At 44.0% G+C, this 23,308-nt stretch overlaps 1 protein-coding gene across 1 annotated transcript in view; it reads right to left on the bottom strand.

Annotated features, from left to right (window-relative positions):
- Positions 1–23,308, bottom strand: part of LOC126484169 (COBW domain-containing protein 1-like) — a 519,558-nt gene that overhangs the window by 178,548 nt on the left and 317,702 nt on the right. The window contains exons 8-9 of the mRNA XM_050107575.1: positions 15,347–15,391; positions 3,298–3,357 (exon numbers count right to left, since the gene is read on the bottom strand). Of these exons, the coding sequence (XP_049963532.1) occupies positions 3,298–3,357; positions 15,347–15,391 (105 nt within the window). The remainder of the gene's footprint in view (positions 1–3,297; positions 3,358–15,346; positions 15,392–23,308) is intronic.

Below are 23,308 nucleotides of genomic sequence, written 5' to 3'. Positions count from 1 at the left end.
GATGTGTGTGATGTCCTTAGGTTAGTTAGGTTTAAGTAGTTCTAAGTTCTAGAGGACTGATGACCACAGCAGTTAAGTCCCATAGTGCTCAGAGCCATTTTGAAATGTGGTGCTACAGAAGAATGCTGAAGATTAGATGGGTAGATCACATAACTAATGATGAAGTATTGAATAGAATTGGGGAGGAGTATGTGGCACAACTTGACAAAAAGAAGGGACCGATTAGTAGGACATGTTCTGAGGCACCAAGGGATCACAAATTTAGCATTGGAGGGCAGCGTGGAGGGTAAAAATCGTAGGGGGAGACCAAGAGATGAATAACTAAACAGATTCAGAAGATGTGGGTTGCATTAAGTACTGGGAGATGAAGAAGCTTGCACAGGATGGGGTAGCATGGAGAGCTGCATCAAACCAGTCTCAGGACTGAAGACCACAACAACAACAACAACATGGACTATAAGAAAAAGAAACAGAAATCAGTTTATATGTTTATCGTCCAGACGGTAAAGGTTTCGCAGAAGGCGTCAATAGTGCTTAAAAGTCCTGGGATTCGGTATTGCAGCCTCAAGTAGAAGGTAATCTACTCAACGCTTCTGATTTTGTTTTCCCTAATGGGTGATTCCGAGGGGGCGATGGTTACGTATTGATTGGTTGGTTGGTTTGGGGGAAGAGACCAAACAGCGAGGTCATCGATCTCATCGGATTAGGGAAGGACGGAGAAGGAAGTCGGCCGTGCCCTTTCAAAGGAACCATCCCGGCATTTGCCTGGAGTGATTTAGGGAAATCACGGAAAACCTAAATCAGGATGGCCGGACGCGGGATTGAACCGTCGTCCTCCCGAATGCGAGTCCAGTGTGCTAGCCACTGCGCCACCTCGCTCGGTGGTTACGTATTGAGAAGGCACGTCTAACGCGTTTAGTAGAATCGCTAAAATTATGGCGCGGGAAGCATTCTTTTGAGTTTTTATTTACTATACACTAAATAATACGAAACGATTACGTGAACCACCATAATTAACCTTTGAAAGTTAACAGCACACGATGTTTTATACTCTCCGCACCACCTTCAGTCCTGGGATATTGTTTTGGTAGTCAGGCGTATGAACACTGCAGGTCAGTAAAAGACTATGAGGTGGTGTTCTTTCGTCGGAATTTTTGTTCGAAAAAGATTCTCCTAAATGTTCACTCTGCAACTTGTGCTGCTGTAATACGATTATTCGTTGCTACAGTCTGTCCTGATGTTTATTGTTTCTGTTACTAGTTTCTTTCTGCTGGACTGTCTCAATCTTTATTTGTGTAGACCATCTTAACCAAGGATACTGAACCATTTTACAAAGGTAATTATCAGATACTAGTCAATCTGAAGAAACATTTTAGATCCTATTTAGCGTGAGATGCCGCTGTGACCTGCCGCAGAATGGATGCACAAAACTCTGGAATTATTTCCAGAGGAATTCTGCGGCATTTATACACGCAGGGCAGTATTTACTTCCGTGAGCTTAACTCACGGATGAAAATATATACTATATTCTCTACTGTCAAACTTATCATAAACGCACAGTAATGTTGCGAAAGCATAAGCAGACACCATATAGAAGATATTTAAGTGCATGCGAACATTTGTCAAACTTCGTCTGAACAGAAGCAGCAATACACATTCAGGCACAAATACCTTGAGACAAGGCAACAATAACTGAAGCACGTTTCTTAAAATTTCCGCATCATCCTTAGCCTTGTTTCACCGAAAGAACAACGGGTGACCATAAAACTGCGGCACACGTCAAATAGAGTCTTCTCCATTTCAAATGGTAGTAGGTATATTACGGTAATTGTTTTACAGGACCTAATCGGTTGGCCATCGGTCTCTTCGTAGCATGTAAGGCCAAAGTCACACTGAAATGGCGTGGCGCAGACGTCTGGCGGAGAGGTGGCGCTCTTCCGCGACACCTCCATGTCAACAAATGCAGCAAGTCAGACAGAGATGGCGTGGAGTGGACACGTCACTTTGTGGTCCATACCATTTCCCTTTCTCGCCACGAGTGGCGGATACGTCCAACTGGCGTGCTGCTGTTTCCATTAACTTGAAGTCATGTGATGTGCCTCTAAAAATATTGTTTAATGTAGATGAAGCAAAGCTACACCCATTTCTGGAGAGAGTTTCTCAGTGAAACTTCAAATTTTCGAGTAAACAAAAACCGCAGTATTAGGATTCAAGACAGCTCTCAGCTATGGAGTCTCTCTCATTCGATTTTCAGGAAATTATACGGGAAAAAATTAATACTTAAATAAAATAAAAAAATATAAAAAAGATTTTTTGACAGCTTACAGTCCGACATCACAGCTCGATAATGAACTGGTTTTATTTTCGTTATCGCCCATAATCATTGTGATACTTCCCAAATAAGTAAACCACCGGGTATATTTTGAAAAGCATGAAGTGGAAAATGTAGTCGCTGGCCAGTTTACAGTTCGTGTATTTAAGAACATAGGATGCTTCATGTGATGAAGACGACATATTGTAACCCATTTGTAGTATAGTCGGCCCGCGCCTCTCTCACAGCACCACTTCAGTGTGAAGTGCTCACGTCCCGTCCGCGCCATGTCCCTGACTCGCTGCCGCCAGGCGTCCGCACCACGCCATTTCTGTGTGAATTGAGTCTAAGCAGTTCAATGCCTACACTTTCCATGTGGCCAACATACACGATGTCAACTTGCTATAAAAGATAAATGACGAATTTCTGGAGTACATAATTGCATCAACGTCATCTTTTTCGTATGATAAATGGTTTTATCATCACTTTTGTAGCGATGATGGACTCGTCATGGAGCCTGCAGAGATTGTCACACTGTCGAAGATATTCATTTTAGTGACTTTGCTTTTAGCTGTTAATGTAAGTACAGTACACTGTTCGAAATGTTCAGTTATTTCTAACGTCACCTTCGTAACATTAATTCTAATTAAAATCGCTCCTATAACCTGTCGTCCAGAAAGGTCTACATTAAATACCAACATCACGTACAAAATCATTTTTTTTTTCATTTATATCCTGTAGTAAGTTCTAAGTGGCAGTGGCTGAAGCAAGTAAGCTACTTGATGATGTAACCTTAAAAGTGATACTAAAACTATTAAAATTAATAATACAATACATAAATCAAAATAAACAGAGCGTGAAATGGACAGAAACAGCCTAAAAGCAGAAAACAATCACACATATTTCAGTAAAAGGAAAGATAAAGGGGAGGTGAAGCAGAGATGATGACCGTGTCCATTGTCAAAAAGAAACAGAACTTCGCTAACCTTTCATCGTTGCCGCCAGTGCTGTAGGCTCTGAGGTCGAGAATTCGGTTGAGATCCACCCTGCAACATATCAAAATATTTTTAATCATAGAAGTCTTAAAAATGAAGTACAGGAGTACCTAGATGTGGGAGTTGCTTTTAACAGATAAAAAATTAGCAACACACATTTCACTGATCTCACAGTGGCGGTCGCCGAAAGTGAAAAGGAATTGAGTGAGGCGCTTAACGGAATGAAATGAGTGCTAACTGACGATATACAGTCGACGAAATTCCTACTTGTCATATCCATGCAAAGTGTTCCGTTATAGCCCCTGGATCACTAACTTCTGCGCTGAGGGTCTAGTTGGTGGGCCAGTCGTTTGGAACAGAAGTCACAGTTGGTGGTGAGGACACCACGGAGGTATGGGGGGGGGGGGGGGGGTCCACCTGCGCCTCGCTGTTACATAGGGGCGTTCCAGAAGTATTTTTGCTAACTCTACATGCATCGCAGAGCTCAGTTAACAAGTACGTCGTGTACTCCTATTTCCACTGCCACTTTTATGACCGAATCGCAGAACCTGTTGGCGCGAAACAGCACCTTCGTCTGTTCAAAAACAAACATGTGGCCCTGGCGTCGCTGTGTTCTGCCACTGCAGACTTGTCAATCTGCCTAGACAAAAGTTCCTCACATGTTCTGCACACATCTGCGAGACGCACCGCTACGTCTGGCCGATGTCCTGCACGCCACATTCACAACTGATGCTGTAGACAGCAGGTGACCATATTCTTGATTTTAGCCGTTGAGCGGAATACACTACGACCTTGTCAACCGGAACAGCGATTTACAACAGAGCTTTGCGTGGAACGAGGCGTTGGCAAAAATACGTATAAAACGCTGTGATGTGAAAGCGGCGAAGATAGCGAACAGAATAGACCGGCAGCACCAATACTCAACGTCCAGACCCCCTCCATCCCACCAGAGTCCACCCCACCATCGGCTGCGAGACCTCTTCCGGAGGCAGGCGACTGGCCCGGTCATTGGGTCCTCGGCAAAAAGTCAGCGATCGAAAGGCTGCAAAGGAACGAAACGAACATGAACGCGACACTTCCTCTGGAAATGTTTAGTAGGAAAGTCGTCGAATTGTTGCGACAACGCGACTCGACTGATAACCCGAGAAGATTTCGTCAATGAAATTGGCCGACAAAGACTGCATTCCCATATAGTAATGATCTTTGATATATGGTGTTACGTCAGGCTGATGGGTTGATAGGCGAAGTTTAGCCGCCCTACTACGAGAGAATGAAAAAAAATTGTCTAATAAAGAAAGAAATGAAACGAAAAGACAAAATGGTTGACATAATGATATACGTTGATCCAGTCTGTGGATAAGCAGCTTCAATACATCTGCAGGTTGTAAACAACAAGGTTTTACAAGTCATAAGCAATGCTCCATTACACACACGCACCATGGACCTGCACAATGAATTCTGTCTCGACACCAGCATGGAGGTGATCAAGAAATTAGCCGCATGACTGTACAGGAATTTAAGAAATTCGATTAATCTCTTCGTTCTAAACTAGGAAAATTAAGATCACAGCTACAACAGACCAAACCGCTCTTTAGCAGGGATAGCCGATGACCTATGACTAGTTCCAACTGACAAACACACTGAACAAGAGGTCGGTGAACTCCTGTAGTACAATAAAATGGTTCCTACAGGGAAGCTGACAACACACAAATCACAAATAAACCCCACACGAAAATTTACACTGAGTGGCTGATTTATAATCAAACTGACCACTCTGAAGAAGACCTTGGCATGTTACAGGATCGAGACAACGGTGGTAGGGCCAGAAGCCATCGTCGGTGCCAAGCAACAAACTACTAACAATCCTGTTACTGTTAGTAGTATGATACCACCAACACCTCTACCATTCATCACTACAGACACAGAGGATATTTTCCCACTACATTCCGCGGCCAATTTCTCCTTTTGACCTTAAATCCGCAACCATCAAACGTTTTTGTGTACAACAACCGCGAAGGGACCATTTCATGGCGATTCCACCCACTCGAGTGGGTGGTGAACTTTCGTAGAGATGACAGCAGAACGTTTTGTGATGGTCACCATGCTAGTCCGGTTGTGGAGGGGCTCCATTTCTTTCTCGGTTGGATAATCATCACAGATGAGTTGTGCTGAAAACTATAGTTGAAGGATAATGACATGCGAGAATCACAAGGGCAAGTCTAGTTATAACCGATCAAAAGTAACAGTAATGTGGTACTGATCACTAGAAGTCACGGCAGACAGACCCGCCAATATCAAAGGATCCACTAAGTATCGTGTTTTAAGTAGAGCAATAGTAACAGCAGAATAGGTTAAGACTAAGAAGGTGACTAGACACTGGATGTCACCTGAATCCGTCAGCTACACGTCAACCCTTCTAAAGCTTCCCAAGCAGACTGTTGGTGATGTAATTGTGAATTGAAAACGCGTAGGAACAACCACAGTTAAACCAAGACCTGGCAGAATGCATGCACTGATGGACAGGTATCGTCGAGCATTGCGGAAAATGGTTGTAGAAAATCGCATAAATTCAGCAGAAGGAATCACAAGTCAGTTCGAAAGTGCTTCCAGAAGATGTCAGCACAATAATTCTGGATAGGGAGTTAAAGAGATTGGAGTACAATGGTTGAGTATCTCCTCATCTGTCACATACAGTCCCGTAATCACTGCTAAGTGATGCTAGAGATAGTGCAAAGAGCGACAACACTGGACAGTGAATGGCTGGAAACGAATGATTTAGAGTGTGGCAATCCGACGGAAGGGTTTGGTTTTGGCAAATGCCTGGGGAAAAATGCTAACAATGAGATACCAAAGAGATGGTGTTATGCTAAGGGAGTGTTTCTCATATTTAGACAACAGTCCCCTTATTGTTCTTAAGAAAAATCCTAAATGCGTTACGATATAAACATATTTTACAAAATTACGTACTGCATACAATAGGTGACCAGTTCGAAAACAATGACTGACTGCACCTGTCATGAAGCACCATCTGTGAGGGAATGGTTTGTGAACAATAACTCCAGAAATGGACTGACCTGCTCACAGTCCCGACCTGAACTCAGCGGAATAACTTCATGATGAGCTGTAACGTATACATTGCTCCAGACTCCAGAGACCAACGTCACTGTCTTCTCTGGTTTGAGCTGTTGAGGAAGACTTGGCTGCCATCTCTCCAAAAACATTCACACACTTCACTGAAAGTGTCTACAGCAGAATGAAGGCCTCACAAAGACGAAAGGTGTATACACCCAATATTAATGTGCACAAATGGATGTCCTGATCCTCTTGATCAGGCTATATATAATGCAAACCGTCGTCAACGTGAAGCGCAGCAGTTGCGCTGAAATGAGGAAGACAGCAGGCAAGCAACAGGAATCTGGAACAAGATCAAAACAGCTTGAGGGTACACAGCATGACGAAAGAGGGCCATCACATTTAAAAAACACCGACGTCAGTTTAAAAACATGTGAGACTGTACGGGCTATTTATTACTTTCTTACATTCAGTGTGTTTGTGTGTGTTTGGAGCTTACGGGCACTCAACGCCGAGGTTATCAGCACCCTTACACACATGAAAAGAAACAAATGTAAACAAAATGTCTAAAATCGTTATCACACAATGAAGGGGAAACCTATTAAATGACACTCACTCACTCACTCAGAAGGGGAGGCCGCCAATTGTGAAATTCAGATTCGATTCATACTGCGCATAATAAAAGCTCATGGCCAGAGGTGTAATGTGGCAAAGCACCAAGATGCACTTCTCAGCCGTTGTCGAGAAAATCGACAGTTAAAAGAAACCGTTGCGGTGAAATACTCTCTACGATTAATAATTTTCTACAGCGTCGTGGCGCAGCGGTAAGCGCTCGGGTTCGTAATCCGAAGGTCGCCGGATCGAATCTCGCGCCATGCAACTTTTTTTTTATTTGCTTTTGTAATTCAAATGTATATACACAATTATGTATATAATAAGTTGTTGAAAGTCGTTTGTCGTGGAAAAATAATACTTGAAATAAAACACAATATCACAAATAATATTCATGTGGATATAATTTATTGAAAAGTTCGGTATACACTCGCACATAATTAACAAATGGCTCTGAGCACTATGGGACTCAACTGCTGAGGTCATTAGTCCCCTATAACTTAGAACTAGTTAAACCTAACTAACCTAAGGACACCACAAACATCCATGCCCGAGGCAGGATTCGAACCTGCGACCGTAGCGGTCTTGCGGTTCCAGACTGCAGTGCCTTTAACCGCGCGGCCACTTCGGCCGGCACATAATTAACAATTAGTGACCAGAAGTAGCTGGAGTATCGCACGAACCAGAGTGATAGTTGTCATAGAAACATGGAAAGCAGAAAACAGCACGACATCGAGCACATCTGATAAACGATGCGTTTTTACAAGAATAATTGTTTTTTTAAATTATCTGTTGGGAAACACACCTGATTGACATTCTGAAAAATTGTTCCCTCGTTCGTCAGGTTTGATACATACCACGCGTATCGTATCATATCGGCAAAAATCGGAGAAGACAATTGGTGGTGGACGATGGATTGGATTTTTATACAATCGTCTCTCGAGTTGATGTCACGGTTTCGTTCGATTAAAAAAGCACAATTTTGAAGGCGCTTGATCAAATTTTTTGCCTGCCGGTAAAAATACACGTCACACGGTTGGACGAGAGGAGTACACTTTGGAGGAATGACTTTTATAGTGCACGTTGGTAACTTCTTATCGCCCTGGAACATCTCATCGTATAACGACGGGTTCGTTTGTCCACCCCAAGAGTCGATCAGAAGGAGAAATTCTTTCTTTTGTACGTATGGTTGCAAAGCATTACGCAAGAAGTCCATGAACAAACCCGTTGTTAGTTTACCGGATTTGGAGGATGTAATAACAACGTTGGTATACTTCTTGGCGTACTCGTCGACTGTCTTCTGTACTGTGGGTCCAAACGTACCTGTGGACTCTTGGAGGGATACGAAAACAAGAGGCAAGACTCGTCCAGACATCGTGATTGAATATTGTGCCGTATACGAATGCGTCACCTTGTTCATGTCATGTCGGGTTACCAGGACAGCCTTTGACATATATATATATATATATATATATATATATATATATATATATATATATATATATATATATGTGTGTGTGTGTGTGTGTGTGTGTGTGTGTGTGTGTGTGTGTGTGTTTGTGTTTGTCTATACATTTGAATTACAAAAAACAAATAATAAAAAAAAGTTGCATGGCGCGAGATTCGATCCGGCGACCTTGGGATTGCGAACCCGAGCGCTTACCGCTGCGCCACGACGATGTAGAAAATTATTAATCGTGGAGAGTATTTCACCGCAACGGTTTCTTTTAACTGTCGATTTTCTCGACAACGGCTGAGAAGTGCATCTTGGTGCTTTGCCACATTACACCTCTGGCCATGAGCTTTTATTATGCGCAGTATGAATCGAATCTGAATTTCACAATTGGCGGCCTCCCCTTGTCAGTCATTCATTCTCTCACTTCATTCGCACTGACCCACACAATCAGTCGCTCTCACAAGTCTTAATAGAATGGAGAACGATGAAAGGTGCTATTCCTGGATTAAAACTGAGGTAGAACCTGTCCGCAGCTCGTGGTCGTGCGGTAGCGTTCTCGCTTCCCGCGCCCAGGTTCCCGGGTTCGATTCCCGGCGGGGTCAGGGATTTTCTCTGCCTCGTGATGACTGGGTGTTCTGTGATGTCCTTACGTTAGTTAGGTTTAAGTAGTTCTAAGTTCTAGGGGACTGATGACCATAGATATTAAGTCCCATAGTGCTCAGAGCCATTTGAACCATTTTTGAGGTAGAACCACAGAAGAGCTTAAAGAAAAGCACACGAGAAATGTGACTGGCAGACCACTTACAAAAAACACGGGTGAGTTAGTCACCTTGTTAACACATGAAGAATGTCTCCATAAAATTTTTGGAAACAAGTTGAACATAAGACAAAATCTTAAAAACTCTGACCTCATTCACTTCAACGCTACTTAAAAGAGAGGGCAGACCTGCTGGCAAATCTGCCACTGCCCTCTGGTCCACAAATAAAACACACTCTAGTAAAATGTGGCTCACATTTTCCTGTACAGCACAAGCATCACTCGTTGGAGGATCCTCTCGCCAGAGCAAGAAGCCACGTATCAGATGACTGTGGCCTATGCGAAGACGGGTAAGCAGGCAGCAGCCGCGTAGTGGGCTTTACTAGACAGAGCTTATCAGCCACTTCCAGACACTCATCTTACCATTGACGCAATGCTCTACATCTCAACAGTGAGGAAAGAGCATGCAGAGGGATGGAACACTGCACTAACCGATGATCAAGACACGCCTCTTTGGCTGCTACATCTGCCCTTTTGTTCCCTGCAATACTCGTATGCCTTGGCACCTAGCAGAAGGACACCTCCTTCCCCACCATTTGTAGCTGGAGCAGGACAACCTAGATATCCTGAACAACTTTATCAGTTGGATACAAGGTTTTCAAAGACTGAAGGGCACTCAGGGGGCCGAAACAGACAAGGGATTTAGCTAGACTGGCACGTCTCATCTGATCCAGCGCCCTCCAGATTGCGCCAAATACAGGGAACTCTGGAGGCAACTGAATCTAGAAGACATGATCGGGGAAAACAACAGAGCAACCAACAGAGTCCTCCTGTTTAGACCCATCCATGAAGACAGCTAAATACTTTTGATGCTCATTTAAAATGTCGAAAAATGTCACATTAAAAACAGAAATAGAAGTGCAGTCTCTCATGTACTGCGCTAAATACAAAATTACTCTGGGCCTCTGTAGTAACCAGGGTGACAGATGGTTAAAATCCCAGACTTGAGTCTGTATAAGCCACACATCAAGGGACTCCAACACACCTTTTGCATGGATCCCAAATGGCCTTGCTGCCCATGGACAGTTCGTAAAGAGGTGTTCCACAGCTGTACAAGAACGGTATCGTATGCTCGGGAAATTGGAGTAACGAGGAGCTAAAACGCCAGATGCACCATGAGAAGCTGCCGCTGGATGGTAAGTGGCAGTTTAACAGTCTCAGCACAGAGACTCGGTATGGGGCTGGTCCTGTAAGTGCCTGTGGCCAGTCTCATCCCCTCATGGTGGACAGCATCAATGACTTTCAAGTATGAAGGCCTCACTGACCCGTACACTGTGCACACATAGTGCAAGCGTGATCAAATGAAGTCCCCCACTGACCTGTGGCTACAATACTGTAGTGCCTCCTGTGCCCTTGTCTTCAGGTCTTTCAGGTGTGCTACCTTCGTCAGCTTGGAGTCAAAAATGAGGCCCAAAAACCGCACAGAGTCTTAAAAGGAACAATGGTGCTCCACATACGTACGTAAGTTAAAAAAAAAATACGACATGGACGATTCAAATGAACACACACACACACATTTCTCCACAGAAAACGTAAAGCCAGTCTGTGCAACTCATTCCTCCAGCTAATTCAATGTAAGTTTAAACTGAGATCGCAATACTGGAGGAGGAAGAGAGAGCTGAAAAATCGTCCACAAATAAGGAGCATTGTACAGGACTCCTTACTGTAGACATGAAACTGCTGATGGCTTTGGCAAAGAGGGTAACGCTTAAAACACTGCCCTGTGCAACACCAATCTCCTGCTCGAAAGTATTCAACAGCACATCACCAACTCTGAGCCAAAACAGTGCTTTGATAAAAAGGACTGAATAAAGATGGGGAGATGGCTACGGAAGCTCCACTGGCTGTAGGTGTCTCCAAGTTGTATTGTACGTAATACTGATATGAAAAGTATATCTACAGAATGCTGTTTACGTAGGAAAGCCTGCTGATGAGCCGTCTCTACCACAAGCTCAGGTTGTCGACAGTAGATCGAAACCTCCTGACTCCACATTGGAAGCGACTTAAGAACTTCCTGGTCTCCAATATCCAGACCAGACAACTGTCAACCATTCTCTCCAATGCCTCTCCCACACAGCTTGTTAAGGCAATGCTCTGGTAACTACTTGGACATGTTCGGTCCTTTCCTGGTTTGAATACCAAAATCGCCTCCCTCCGCGACCTGGGAAAGTATCAAGTTAAAACATTGTAATAGGATTTACTTGGACATTGGTTTCAAGTTCCGCAGCATACTGTATCGGATTTGGTCGTGACTGGGTACAGTATCACAAGCTGCAGATAGTGTCGAATCCAGCTCCCTCATAGAGAATGGGCAGTTATAGGACTCTGAATTGTTAGATCTGAAGTTTAACTCACCTCGTACCATGGTGGCATGCTAACGACGGTACACTGGATCCTGGGTGGCAGTGGCAGTAGTCAGTGCAAAATGCTCTGCCATCGTCTGTGCAATGTCTCCATGTGTCGTTTGGAGACATTCCCGATCCAACAACGCTGCTACAGGTAATGGACTACCTTTACCGGAAATCTTCTTGATAGCTTCCCATACTTTTGTAGTGGAACGACTGATGGAGTCCAGGACAATTGCCATGACCTTTTATTGCTAGCCTTAATTGCGCGTCGAGCCTTGGCTCGCATGACTCTAAAGGCTGTGAGGTTGTTCTCTTGTTGGGCAACATTTAAATCATCAAAGAGCAACATGCCTGTCTCGTATTGCTGAAATGCACTCATCACTTCACCAAGGTACAGTTTGTCTCCTAAGATTGCAGGATAAGTCAGTGGCATAATGGACCACTTGTCAGATGTGGTCCAGCCATTCCTGGGCACTTTTGCAGTGTTCAAACACAGCTAAATGGATGAACAGTGTCCACTCAGCCCTTAGCATTTTGGTGGCTTCTGTTCAAGTAGTCCTCCTTCCAATAGGTGGAGGAGTTGGAAGTGGTCATTGAAATTAAGGTCTTCAATGACTTCCCACAGAACAGAAACCAAGAGGGCTGGAGAGTAGAAAGAGAAGTCAATGGCTGAGAATGGCCCAGTAGCAGGGCAGGGCAGGCCCAGTAGCAGTAGCAGGGCGTACCTGTGTTAAGGATGCACAGTGCTTGAGACATCATGAGGCTCTCCAAAACCCATCCCCAAAGACAAGCAGAGGTCGAGCCCCACAGGACAGTGAGAGCTTCAGAGGCTATTGCATCAAGCAAAAGTAAATAAAGTGAGCAAACAGTGATCCCCGATACACATGATTTTCAACTACAGCTTCTTGCCTGTCAATAGCAAAGGGGGGGGGGGGGGGGGGGGGAGCAGAGGGTTGGTGCACGTTATCTACAAACACAGCGACCCCTCCCTTGGCCTATTCTCTAGTCAGGTCATCACTGCACTACAGCGTATAGCCCTGTAGGATCTGGGCATCGGAGGCTTTAAAATGTGTTTCCTACAAACACAAGCAAAGGGGCGTTCATTTCCTCCAAATGTGTTCTGAACCCATTAATGTTCCACTTTAATATGGGAGCCATCTGTCACAGGGGTTGCACTTTCACCCTGTCTTTCTGCCATGGAGGAGAGGGCGTAGTTAGTGGAGGTTCAGTCTTGGGGCGAGATGGTTGCACCAGACTGACGTCAAGGTCCATTAGCTCTACAGAAGAATCTTGGGAGACGTCAGAGAGAATGATGTAGATATCATTAGGCAGTTTCTTCTTGATTCCGTCAATTGTGGAAGCTTGACCTTTGATTTTTTGCCCTGTGTAAACTTTGGCTGTGGTAGTGGCGGCACTGGACAATGTACCACACTGAATCTTTGGAGGGGCTGAGAGGTCTGCAATGGTGGCAATCATGGCCTTTTCTGAAGTTCTTGGAGGAGGTACAGGTGACAAAGTAACTGCAGCAGCACAAGTGCATTGACAAATGCAGGTGCTAGTGTTGACACTAGCAGCCTCTGTTTGTTTAAGAACTGAAGCAAAGGAGGTAGTGAACGTTGCAAGCAGCGTGGCTTTATATATCTTTTTAGCCTCACCATACGGAAGGTGCTTCATAGTCTAAAGCTGTTGTTATCTTCTGTTCCTCCACACATACATTACATTGCCAACTCCAGACAGGATGAGCTCCAGAGCAGTTCCCACATTTCAATGGAGATGAAAAGCAATTCCTTCATGGGCAGCCATACCACATTTGCCACAAGTCGCTTCTCCCTAACACCCAAGAGTAGTATGCCAAAGTGCTGGCATTTGAAGCAGTGCGTTTGGTTGGAAATAAAAGGCTGCACTCTTAGGCAAAGAAAACCTGCCTTAACGTGCTCACGAAGTTTTGTGCTATTAAATGTCAGGATAAAGGAGTCGGAATATACAAAGTTCACACGACCCTCTTCATGATGCTTAGCAATCCATGATGCCTTCTGTAGCCCACTCATCTTTCAGTTCCTCCTTGGGAATGTCCACCAGATCCCTGCACATTACAACACCTTTGCTGTAATTCAAGGTGCTGTGCACCTCAGTTTCGATTGCATATTCCCGAAGTATTGCGTTTTCTGTATGTTCTTAACTTGTTGGGAACAAGGTATTTCTACTAATAACGCCCCATTATGCAATCCCTTAATTTATTTTAAAGTGCCAGTGATGCCCTCTAAGACTTTTTGAATACAGAAACGCGAAACTTTCTCGAAGCTGCCCTCCTTCCTTTCAACAATTAAAAATACGTTCCGATGACCAGCTTATGTTGTGTTACTAGATCACAAACTTTTTGAATTAACTCCCAATCAGGAGGTTTGGCTACATAAGCTATCTTGTTTGACTGGGTCTTTTTACCGACCAGTGGCCCACCGTCCCCGCTGGAAGGAGAAGAAGAGAATTTCGAGGGTTCTATCACGGTCCCACGAGCAGCTACGGAAATAAATGTCCACCTACACAGACTCCCGCATGCCCAAGTAAGCCCTACACAACTGAGGTGCGGCAGGTTCCCCAGATGTTCCCCGCTAACGACTGTTCGCAGTGGCCACTGAAGCATGCCCAAGGCTTACGGTGAAAAGAGGACTGGCGACACTTACCAGTCCACAGCTAAGGAACCACAGGCTCGCCAAGTCCGTACCCAGCAAGCGAATTCTGGGACCCTGGGGGATTCTTACATTCATACAACCGTCGTCGAGACACTGTGTTACGTACATTAACGTACCACTCACCTATTTAGGTGTGCAAATGGATTTCACGGTGTTCACAGCTGTGATCCCAACAATGTACCTTTCTGTAACTGGAGCATCTGTTCACTATGACTCTCACATGAGATTCTTCCACACCTTCAAATATCACTTGCATGGTTCGAATCTCGTAGCACGCCATTAAATGTCTGCGAGCTTGGTTGCCATACGTTTCTCTATTTGTGTTCAATAAATGACACTACGAAAAAATACCAGACAAATGTCCAAGTTGTCCTTAATAGATAGAACAGTTTACAGTATATGCAGAGATGGTTGAGCCCATTTAGCTCTGTTAGTTACACAGACTGATGTTCCATGTTTCATCGTGTTCTATACAGAATTTCCTATCTATGTTTCATTTTTCACGTTTTTCTCCACACTGAAGATTAGTGTAAGTACATTGCATTGGGGCATTCCATATGCTGCGAGTGAATAACAAATGGAGGACGGAATCGACTTTGCCTCAGAAGACAAGGACGGAATGAAGGTGAGATCAGAAGCCTACAGAAAAAGACAGTGCTAATGGTCAAAGAACAGTCTTACAAACACGAGAAATCAACAGAAATGTTACTAAATTTCAACACATAAGAAAGTGATATAATACGTGGTAAAACCTCTTCAATCAAACGTACAATCTGCTATGCAATTAACATTGATTCTAGTATACACGTAAATGCAGATTTACACTAACAAGCAAAGATAATCGGATAACCAAGATCGAGTGGAGCTTTCAAACCGTTCAGCTTCGAATTCACCTGACAGAACACTATTTTATGAAGCGGGCGAAAAATATAAATGAGATAGAATATACGATTTATGGTGGACTGTGGCGCAATTACAGCGACATTCTACAGACTAAATCCTTGAATGGAGAGACTACTGCGAAACATTGGGCGTGCCGACTTACCTACAGCGCGTCGTCTCAATCACCCCAGCAGCCGAGTTGATGTACCTGTTGACAACAGAAAACAAGCATTTATTTAAGTGATGTAGACGATTGACTGTTGTTAAGAGGTACAAATAACTCAACATGAGATAGCTTTCTGCCACAACAAATATGAGTCACAAGTGATTGCTTTACGAAACCGGAAGGTGGTCATTACTAATAAAGCAATAATTACTACATGTATACGGGAGCCACAAAGCAAGAAGTGATGTGGAGATGCCTTTCTTTACAGTATATGAATCCTGAATTTCACTATATTTAGAAAGAAGCTTTTCCTTCTGCAGAAGACCCAGATTCCTGTGTTATTGTTTAAGTTGTTTTGAAACTGCTCACAGACGATTGGTATCTACGGTGTCTGCTGTTTCTCGTTTTTCGATGAACTTCCTCAGCTGCTTAAGTTTACAGTTCAGTGTTAACTTCGAAAACATGCTCTTCATCTAAAAACAAGAGCCCGCCGGAGGGGCCGTGCGGTTCTAGGCGCTACAGTCTGGAACCGGGCGACCGCTACGGTCGCAGGTTCGAATCCTGCCTCGGGCATGGATGTGTGTGATGTCTTTAGGTTAGTTAGGTTTAATTAGTTCTAAGTTCTAGGCGACTGATGACCTCAGAAGTTAAGTCGCATAGTGCTCAGAGCCATTTGAACCATTTAAAAACAAGACATTTTTCTTTGTCACAAAATATCTCCATTGAGAGTACGCACATAATATATGATTTTTGATGAAGGGCAGTCTTTTCAGTGGTTAATGGGGCAACAGCCAGTATGACTGACAGATGTGCCGATATAACATTAATCAGCATTCTCATATTCTGTTGGAACTCCAGCACACCTGAAAGCAATGGTAAATTACAGTCACTATACAACGGATGGAAAAAAATTGAAGCACCCAGAGGACTTGGTTGGATGTCAGTGTAACTTCGTACACACACACACACACACACACACACACACACACACACACACACACACACACACCATCAGTGGATACGTAAATGATTAGAATTACAACTCAGTGATAGGTATAATGACCACCAGAGTTGTTTATGTCAGCAACCATTAGTGGTGCAGTACAAGGTCTCACTCTAATTACCACACAAACACCACTTTCACTTTTAGCCAATTGTTCTAGTACAGTCCAAAGTCACATACAGCCTAACTGTATTGGTGCAATCCAAGGTCAAGTGACTTCACAATATAGTACAACTGCCCACAGCTTCTAAGCTGTGAGTGTCCTGGGTTCAAGTCCCATCATGTCCCATTTCCTTAAATATTACCTGACTTAAGAGAAATTTCGCAATGACGTCTAATAACAATAGTGCAGTTGCATCAACATCTATCCTAGACAAATCTAAATAAGAGCCCACTACTCCCATGCCTACCCCTTTGGGAACCAACAGTACTGCCCTTGTCCCTCCGTGGCAGCCATCCCTTCTGCCGACACACCTCTCTGTAGTACCCTCCCCTGCCACCCCCCTTTCCCGTCTGCGGCCTCCCGTAAACCCCGCGGCTGAGGTCCCGTCCCTGATATCGGACAGATGCTCAGACATTACCCCCACCATTTTAAATATATATAAATCTTCTGTAAGAGTTTGACGTAATTAGATATTAGTTTTAATCAGTGTGTTCTACCCTGTTATGGGTTACAGGGCTTGATGATGTGCATCTACATCATGTCTGAAAACCATCTGAAACCACATGTTTTAAAATAAACATTTCATTTACTTCACAACCCATCATCGTATATGACGTAACACAATGTGTCAAGCTACAATATAAGTGGGTGATAAGGTCGTATATCTACACTGTAATAAATATACAAAACAATCATCCATAAGCAGAGGTTTTGCAGCAGAGAATAAAAGTATGATTCCTTGACAGACTCCTGTACCATGTTTGCATCACATTGGAACCACTACATATTATAAACAATCCATGTGCACACAATAGCATCTGACTAAATGTAATTCATTTCTACAGCACAACTGCCACAGCCATTTAAAAACAACCACAACGAAAAAAAAAATGGTTCAAATGGCTCTGAGCACTATGGGACTTAACTACTGAGGTCATCAGTCCCCTAGAACTTAGAACTACTTGAACCTAACTAACCTAAGGACATCACACACATCCATGTCCGAGGCAGGATTCGAACCTGCGACCGTAGCGGTCACGCGGTTCCAAACTGACGCGCTTAGAACCGCACGGCCACACCGGCCGGCCAACCATAACGAGCTGCTGTCTGCTTATATGGTGCAAAGAAAACTGGCTGGCCGGCCAGTGTAACCGTGCAGTTCTAGGCGCTACAGTCTGGAATCGCGCAACCGCTACGGTCGCAGGTTCGAATCCTGTAACGGGCATAGATGTGTGTGATGTCCTTAGGTCGGTTAGGTTTAAATGGTTCTAAGTCTAGAGGACTGATGACCTCAGATGTTAAGTCCCATAGTGTTTAGAGCCATTTGAACAACTGGCTGAAAATGACTTACAAGTTCGTTGCGCCCTCCATCGGTAATGCTGGAACTCAGTATGGTGTTGGCCTTGATGACAGCTTTCACACTCGCAGGCATACGTTCAATCACGTGCTGAAAGGTTTCTTGGAGAATGGCAGCCCACTCTTCACGGAGTGCTGCACTGAGGAGAGAGATAGATTTCGACCGGTGAGACCGTAGCACGAAGTCGGCGATCCAAACATCCCAAAGGAGTTCTACAGGAGCCAGGGCAGGACTTTGTGCAGGCCAGTCCATTGCAGGGATGTTATTGTCGTGTAACCAACAGGTGGCTCGATCGTGTTGAAAGATGCAATCGCCTTCACCGAAATGCTCTTCAAGACTGGGAAGCAAGAAAGCGCTTAAAAAAATCAATGTAGGTCTGTGCTGTGATAGTGCCACGCGAAACAACAAGGGGTGCAAACCCCCTCCATGAAAAACACGACCACACCATAACTCCACCGCCTCCGTATTTTACTGTTGGCAATACACACACTGGCAGACGACCTTCATTTGGCATTCGCCATACCCACACCTTGCCATCGGATCGCCATATTGTGTACCGTGATTCGTCACTCCACATAACGTTTTTCCACAGTTCTTTCGTCCCATGTTTACGCTCCTTACACCAGGCGAGGCGTCGTTTGGCATTTACCGACGTGATGTGTGGCATATGAGCAGCCGCTCGACCATGAAATCCAAGTTTTCTCATCTTCCGCGTAACTGTCATAGTACTTACGGTGGATCCTGATGCAGTTTGGAATTCTTGTGTGATGGTATGGATAGATGTCTACCTATTACAAATTACGACCCTCTGCAACTGTCGGTGGTCCCCCTCAGTCAACAGACGAGGTCTGTCTGTACGCTTTTGTGCTGTAGGTGTCCCTTCACGTTTCCACTTCACTATCGCATCGGAAACAGTGGACCTAGGGATGTTTAGGAGTGTGGAAATCTCGCGTACAGATGTATGACACAAGTGACACCCAATCACCTTGTAACACTTATATCGATTAGTAGTAGGTTTATATTATGTAGCTGTGTATCTAAAATTACGAAATGTTTATTCTTTGTTGATTAAAGTCATTGATTTGTGGCAGGAAATTTAAAAATACTGTAATGTATATATGGGAAAAGCTAAATGATGTTTAAAATAACGAAATTTTGTAATATGTGTATATTTAGAAGAAAAAAAATTGTATATTGGAAGCTGGTTCATGGTTAGGGCACTTGTATTGTAAAATGTAAAAGATGCAGGGAAGTCCCTCCGCAACGGAAGTGGCTTGGCGCGATGTAAAAGGTGGTTTTGGCGGTCGGACTGGGCGGCTCCTTGGTGTGAACGGTACGTAGTCAGTGGCTAGCCGTTGCGCGGTACACATCGACGGTGCCAAGGCAGGCAATCGGAAGTCGCTTTGCAAGGAATTTTGACTCAGATGTGGATTTGGCTGTTGCATGGTACTCTCGGCAATAAGGAATGGCTCAAACATATTAAAAATCCGTCGCCAAGAAGAAATTGTACAAAGCATTCAAACATCAAGAGCCGTGAGTACAGTTAGCCGCCATGTCGCTTTCCACCACTACTTTGCCACTGCTCCACCAACTATATGCGTACAGATGTATCAGAGCGTGGACCAGTTAATTTTTGCGATTGTTTTTAATAATAATCCAAGTGCTATATAGTGTGTTTAGAACCATAACTCTTATCCTGAACATGAACCTGTGCAGTATGCGCTCCTACGTGTTTATAAAACCGAATATCCTGTTTCAATGCACTATTATTATTTATTTATGTTTGTCAGATGTGCAAGTATTATTAAAAGTGAAGCTAGTTAGAATTTTACTAAAATACTCTCAACTTATTGCAGAGTATCGTTTTGCAAAAATCCAGTGCCAGACTGTAAATGTTACTGTCTAAAATACCTGCTTCACAGGTGATGAAAACAGGGAGATAAGTTATACTCATTTGAAACTTAATTTAGCTTTGATTACTATCATGAACGAATTTTTTAAGTTAATTGAGCTCAGTGTTGAATAATTTGCCTTAAAAAGAAAAAAAACATAAATTATTCCAAGCGAAGATAAGAATTAAATTTAATGGTACTGAATTTTGGCAGCTGAAATAATCATAGAGTTTGACTAGAGATACAATACCAGTTTATGGATCCCCACCATATCTTCTCATATGAGAAAGGTAACTGGAATAGTATTGCTACTAAGGAAATCTGATACATTTCCATAAATGGGAGCATAAACAGTGTAATTGTGGTATTATTTATTTTATTTGTGGTATTTATATGTCAGTTAAGTCAGAACCCCCTCCAGCCAAATTTAGTTCTGCAGTAACATTTCAGTACTGATCCAAGTAACAGTCTTGAGTGTAGCTCTTATTAGTGTGAGTTTGGTACAAATGTTGCTTTCTATGATTACCAGTACGTGGAGTATTGGTGACTGCTGCTACACACAGCTGGGAGTGCCCTGTGTCCGTTTGTACCCTGTGTACTATTCAAAGGGAAATATTAATGAAAGTAACTTAAATAACTAATATTTAATTCTGTTAAACATATATTTCCAAATTCATGTGCCTAATTGGGTTGACGACCGTTCATTTTTCATTCGTATACGAAATTTACTACTTTCATTAAACACCAAAGTTTAAAGCCTGTTTAGTTTTTCTGTTAAATTCACCATATTTAAAATTACTGTGCAATACCTTTATCCGTTAGATATACAAGCGCGGTAAAAATTATAAATCCTCTCAGAGGGTAACATTAGCTTATGTCTTGGTAGGCTAGTGTTATAACCTGACCACGTTCGAACTCTTTGAGTTCCGCGGAGCGCCCCGTTCTACTCTCTTACGATGTCTAATAACTACTGAGGTCGCTGATATGGAGTACCTGGCAGTAGGTGGCAGCACAATGGACCTAATATGAAAAACGTATGTTTTTTGGGGTGTCCGGATACTTTTGATCGCATAGTGTATCTAACTACATGTTCTTAACGTTAATACTAACTACTCTTTTTTAGTTAGTTCATTGTTACTTGAAATCGAGCGTGAGGCGTACAGGGTTTCTGTGGGTCACCCCGCATATCGTATTGTAGAATAGTAGTGATGGCAATTCCTGGAACTATCGGGATTCCTACAGGCTACCTTGGGGTTGTTCGCTATTGCAATATCGTGCATTAATGGTCTCGACTAGGGAGATGGAGTGTATAATTTGTCGCCGAAATGAAATTCTCCACTTGCGATATGCAGACGCACAGCCGGTTGTTGGGAGAGAAACAGATTAGCGCGCCAGTGAGACGAGGGAATCCGCAAAGGGCTGTTCCCGGAACGGAGGAACAGCCGCGCGGCGGTCGCAGACAGCGGCAGGCAGGAAGTGCAGCGGGCGCGGTGACCAGGTCGGCGTCGCGACGCCGTCACAAAAGGTAGGCGTCGGGTCTGCAAAAAAACCGCCGGCGCTCACAATGAACAGCGACCCAGCGGCCGGGGCGGGGACTCGCCCCGCTTAGCCAATAAACTGGCCCGCGCACAATGGCGCCGCGCGAAATGAAATTGTGCGCCCCGGGCCGGGCGGTCAAAGGGGCCATCGCTACAGGTAATTGTGTAGCGGCAGACAAAGAAAAATACCGGCCGCTCGCCAAGGTGATATTGCATAGGTGCAGAAACTAATCGAGGCGCCGACAATGTAGCGCCGCTGGTAATTAGCCCGCTGGAATTTATATCACGTCCGCCGCGCGCCCGGGGTCCGAGGCGATACTCTGCAACTGTTGGCTTTCGCCGACCAACTCGACAGGTGGCTAAACTCCCTGCTCTTCGCGCGCTGCTCTGTAGGCGGCTGGGCGGCGCTGCGCCATCCACCACAAAGGGACGATGTGTCCTACTGGTCAGACACTCCCTTCCCTCTCAGTAACCGCTGCAACGGCTATCATTGTAGGATTGTAATTCACTGCTGAATATTTCTTAAAATTATGAAATTATTTATTTTACAGAGTTACAAGGTACATGTTGAGGTCAGTAATTGTATGTAAGATTTTTACTCAATCAGTTTCAGTGTTATTCACTTATCCGTTAACAAAATAAGATAGCGACGACGAGTTTCGACAACACACTGACATCCTCAGATGTCTACAGAAGCAGTTCGCGTTCAATTTTTATATTTTTATTTACTGGTTTCCGGCAAAGTTCATTTCGCCATATACAATTATGTCTCATAATGAAACACGACTTTTCTGCGACTTCATTACAAAATACAAGCCGGCCGCTGTGGCCGAGCAGTTCTAGGCGCTTCAGTCCGGAACCGCGCTCCTGCTACGGTAGCAGGTTCGATTCCTGCCTCGCGCATGGATGTGTGTGATGTCCTTAGGTTCGTAAGGTTTAAGTAGTTCTAAGTCTAGGGGACTGATGACCTCAGATGTTAAGTCCCATAGTGCTCAGAGCCATTTGAACAAAACATAAAACACAATGTATTACATAGGAAAACTGTATAAAGACAAGCAACAATTATTTTGGTTTTATTCATGGTTCAAGTACATCATATCATTCCCCACTCTTTTGGCTACAAATCTCTATTTTTCAAAATAATCTCCGTCCATTACGATGACCTTAAGCCATCTTACGGGGACGGCCTGTGTCACTGCATGGTTCCACTCTACTGGTCGACATCTTCCGCACATCCGTCATCCATCATCCAACAAGTACTGCTTCGGTAGGCGGCGAGGAAGCCAGCGTGCACACACATTTGAGTACCCCAACTGGTGAACGAGTTGTCAGTACTACCAACAGAGACATTCAGTTGTGCAGCGAGTTGTTTGTTTGTAGTCCGTCGATCATCTAGAATGACTGAGTCCGAAAGTTCCAGCGTTGCAGGAGTCACGCAGGATGTAGTATTGGCTTGTGCGACCTCGATGCTATGATGACAGACGCCTCACCCAACGACTCATCGTGCTTTTGCTCCTTGTCAGGTCTCCGCAGACAGTCGGCAAGCGTCTATGAATATCTGCGACGTTCTGGTTTTCCATCAAAAGAAACTCAATGACAGCTCTCTCCTTATAAAGTGCCTCCGTTACAGATGCCATTTTGAAAGGTAGGCCTACGTATAGTGTTGCCGCCTATAGGAACTTCATGAAAGTCTCAGACCAAATTCTCTGTGTTTTTCAACCGAAACGGGCTGAGACAAAAAGTGTATTGCATTACAGGGTTATTACAAATGATTGAAGCGATTTCACAGCTCTACAATAATTTTATTATTTGAGATATTTTCACAATGCTTTGCGCACACATACAAAAACTCAAAAAAGTTTTTTTAGGCATTCACAAATGTTCGATATGTGCCCCTTTAGTGATTCGGCAGACATCAAGCCGATAATCAAGTTCCTCCCACACTCGGCGCAGCATGTCCCCATCAATGAGTTCGAAAGCATCGTTGATGCGAGCTCGCAGTTCTG

Source organism: Schistocerca serialis, chromosome 6, assembly GCF_023864345.2.
Source record: "Schistocerca serialis cubense isolate TAMUIC-IGC-003099 chromosome 6, iqSchSeri2.2, whole genome shotgun sequence".
Lineage (NCBI taxonomy): Eukaryota > Metazoa > Arthropoda > Insecta > Orthoptera > Acrididae > Schistocerca > Schistocerca serialis.
Note: the sequence above shows the minus strand (reverse complement) of the source record. Positions and strands in the feature narration are given on the sequence as shown.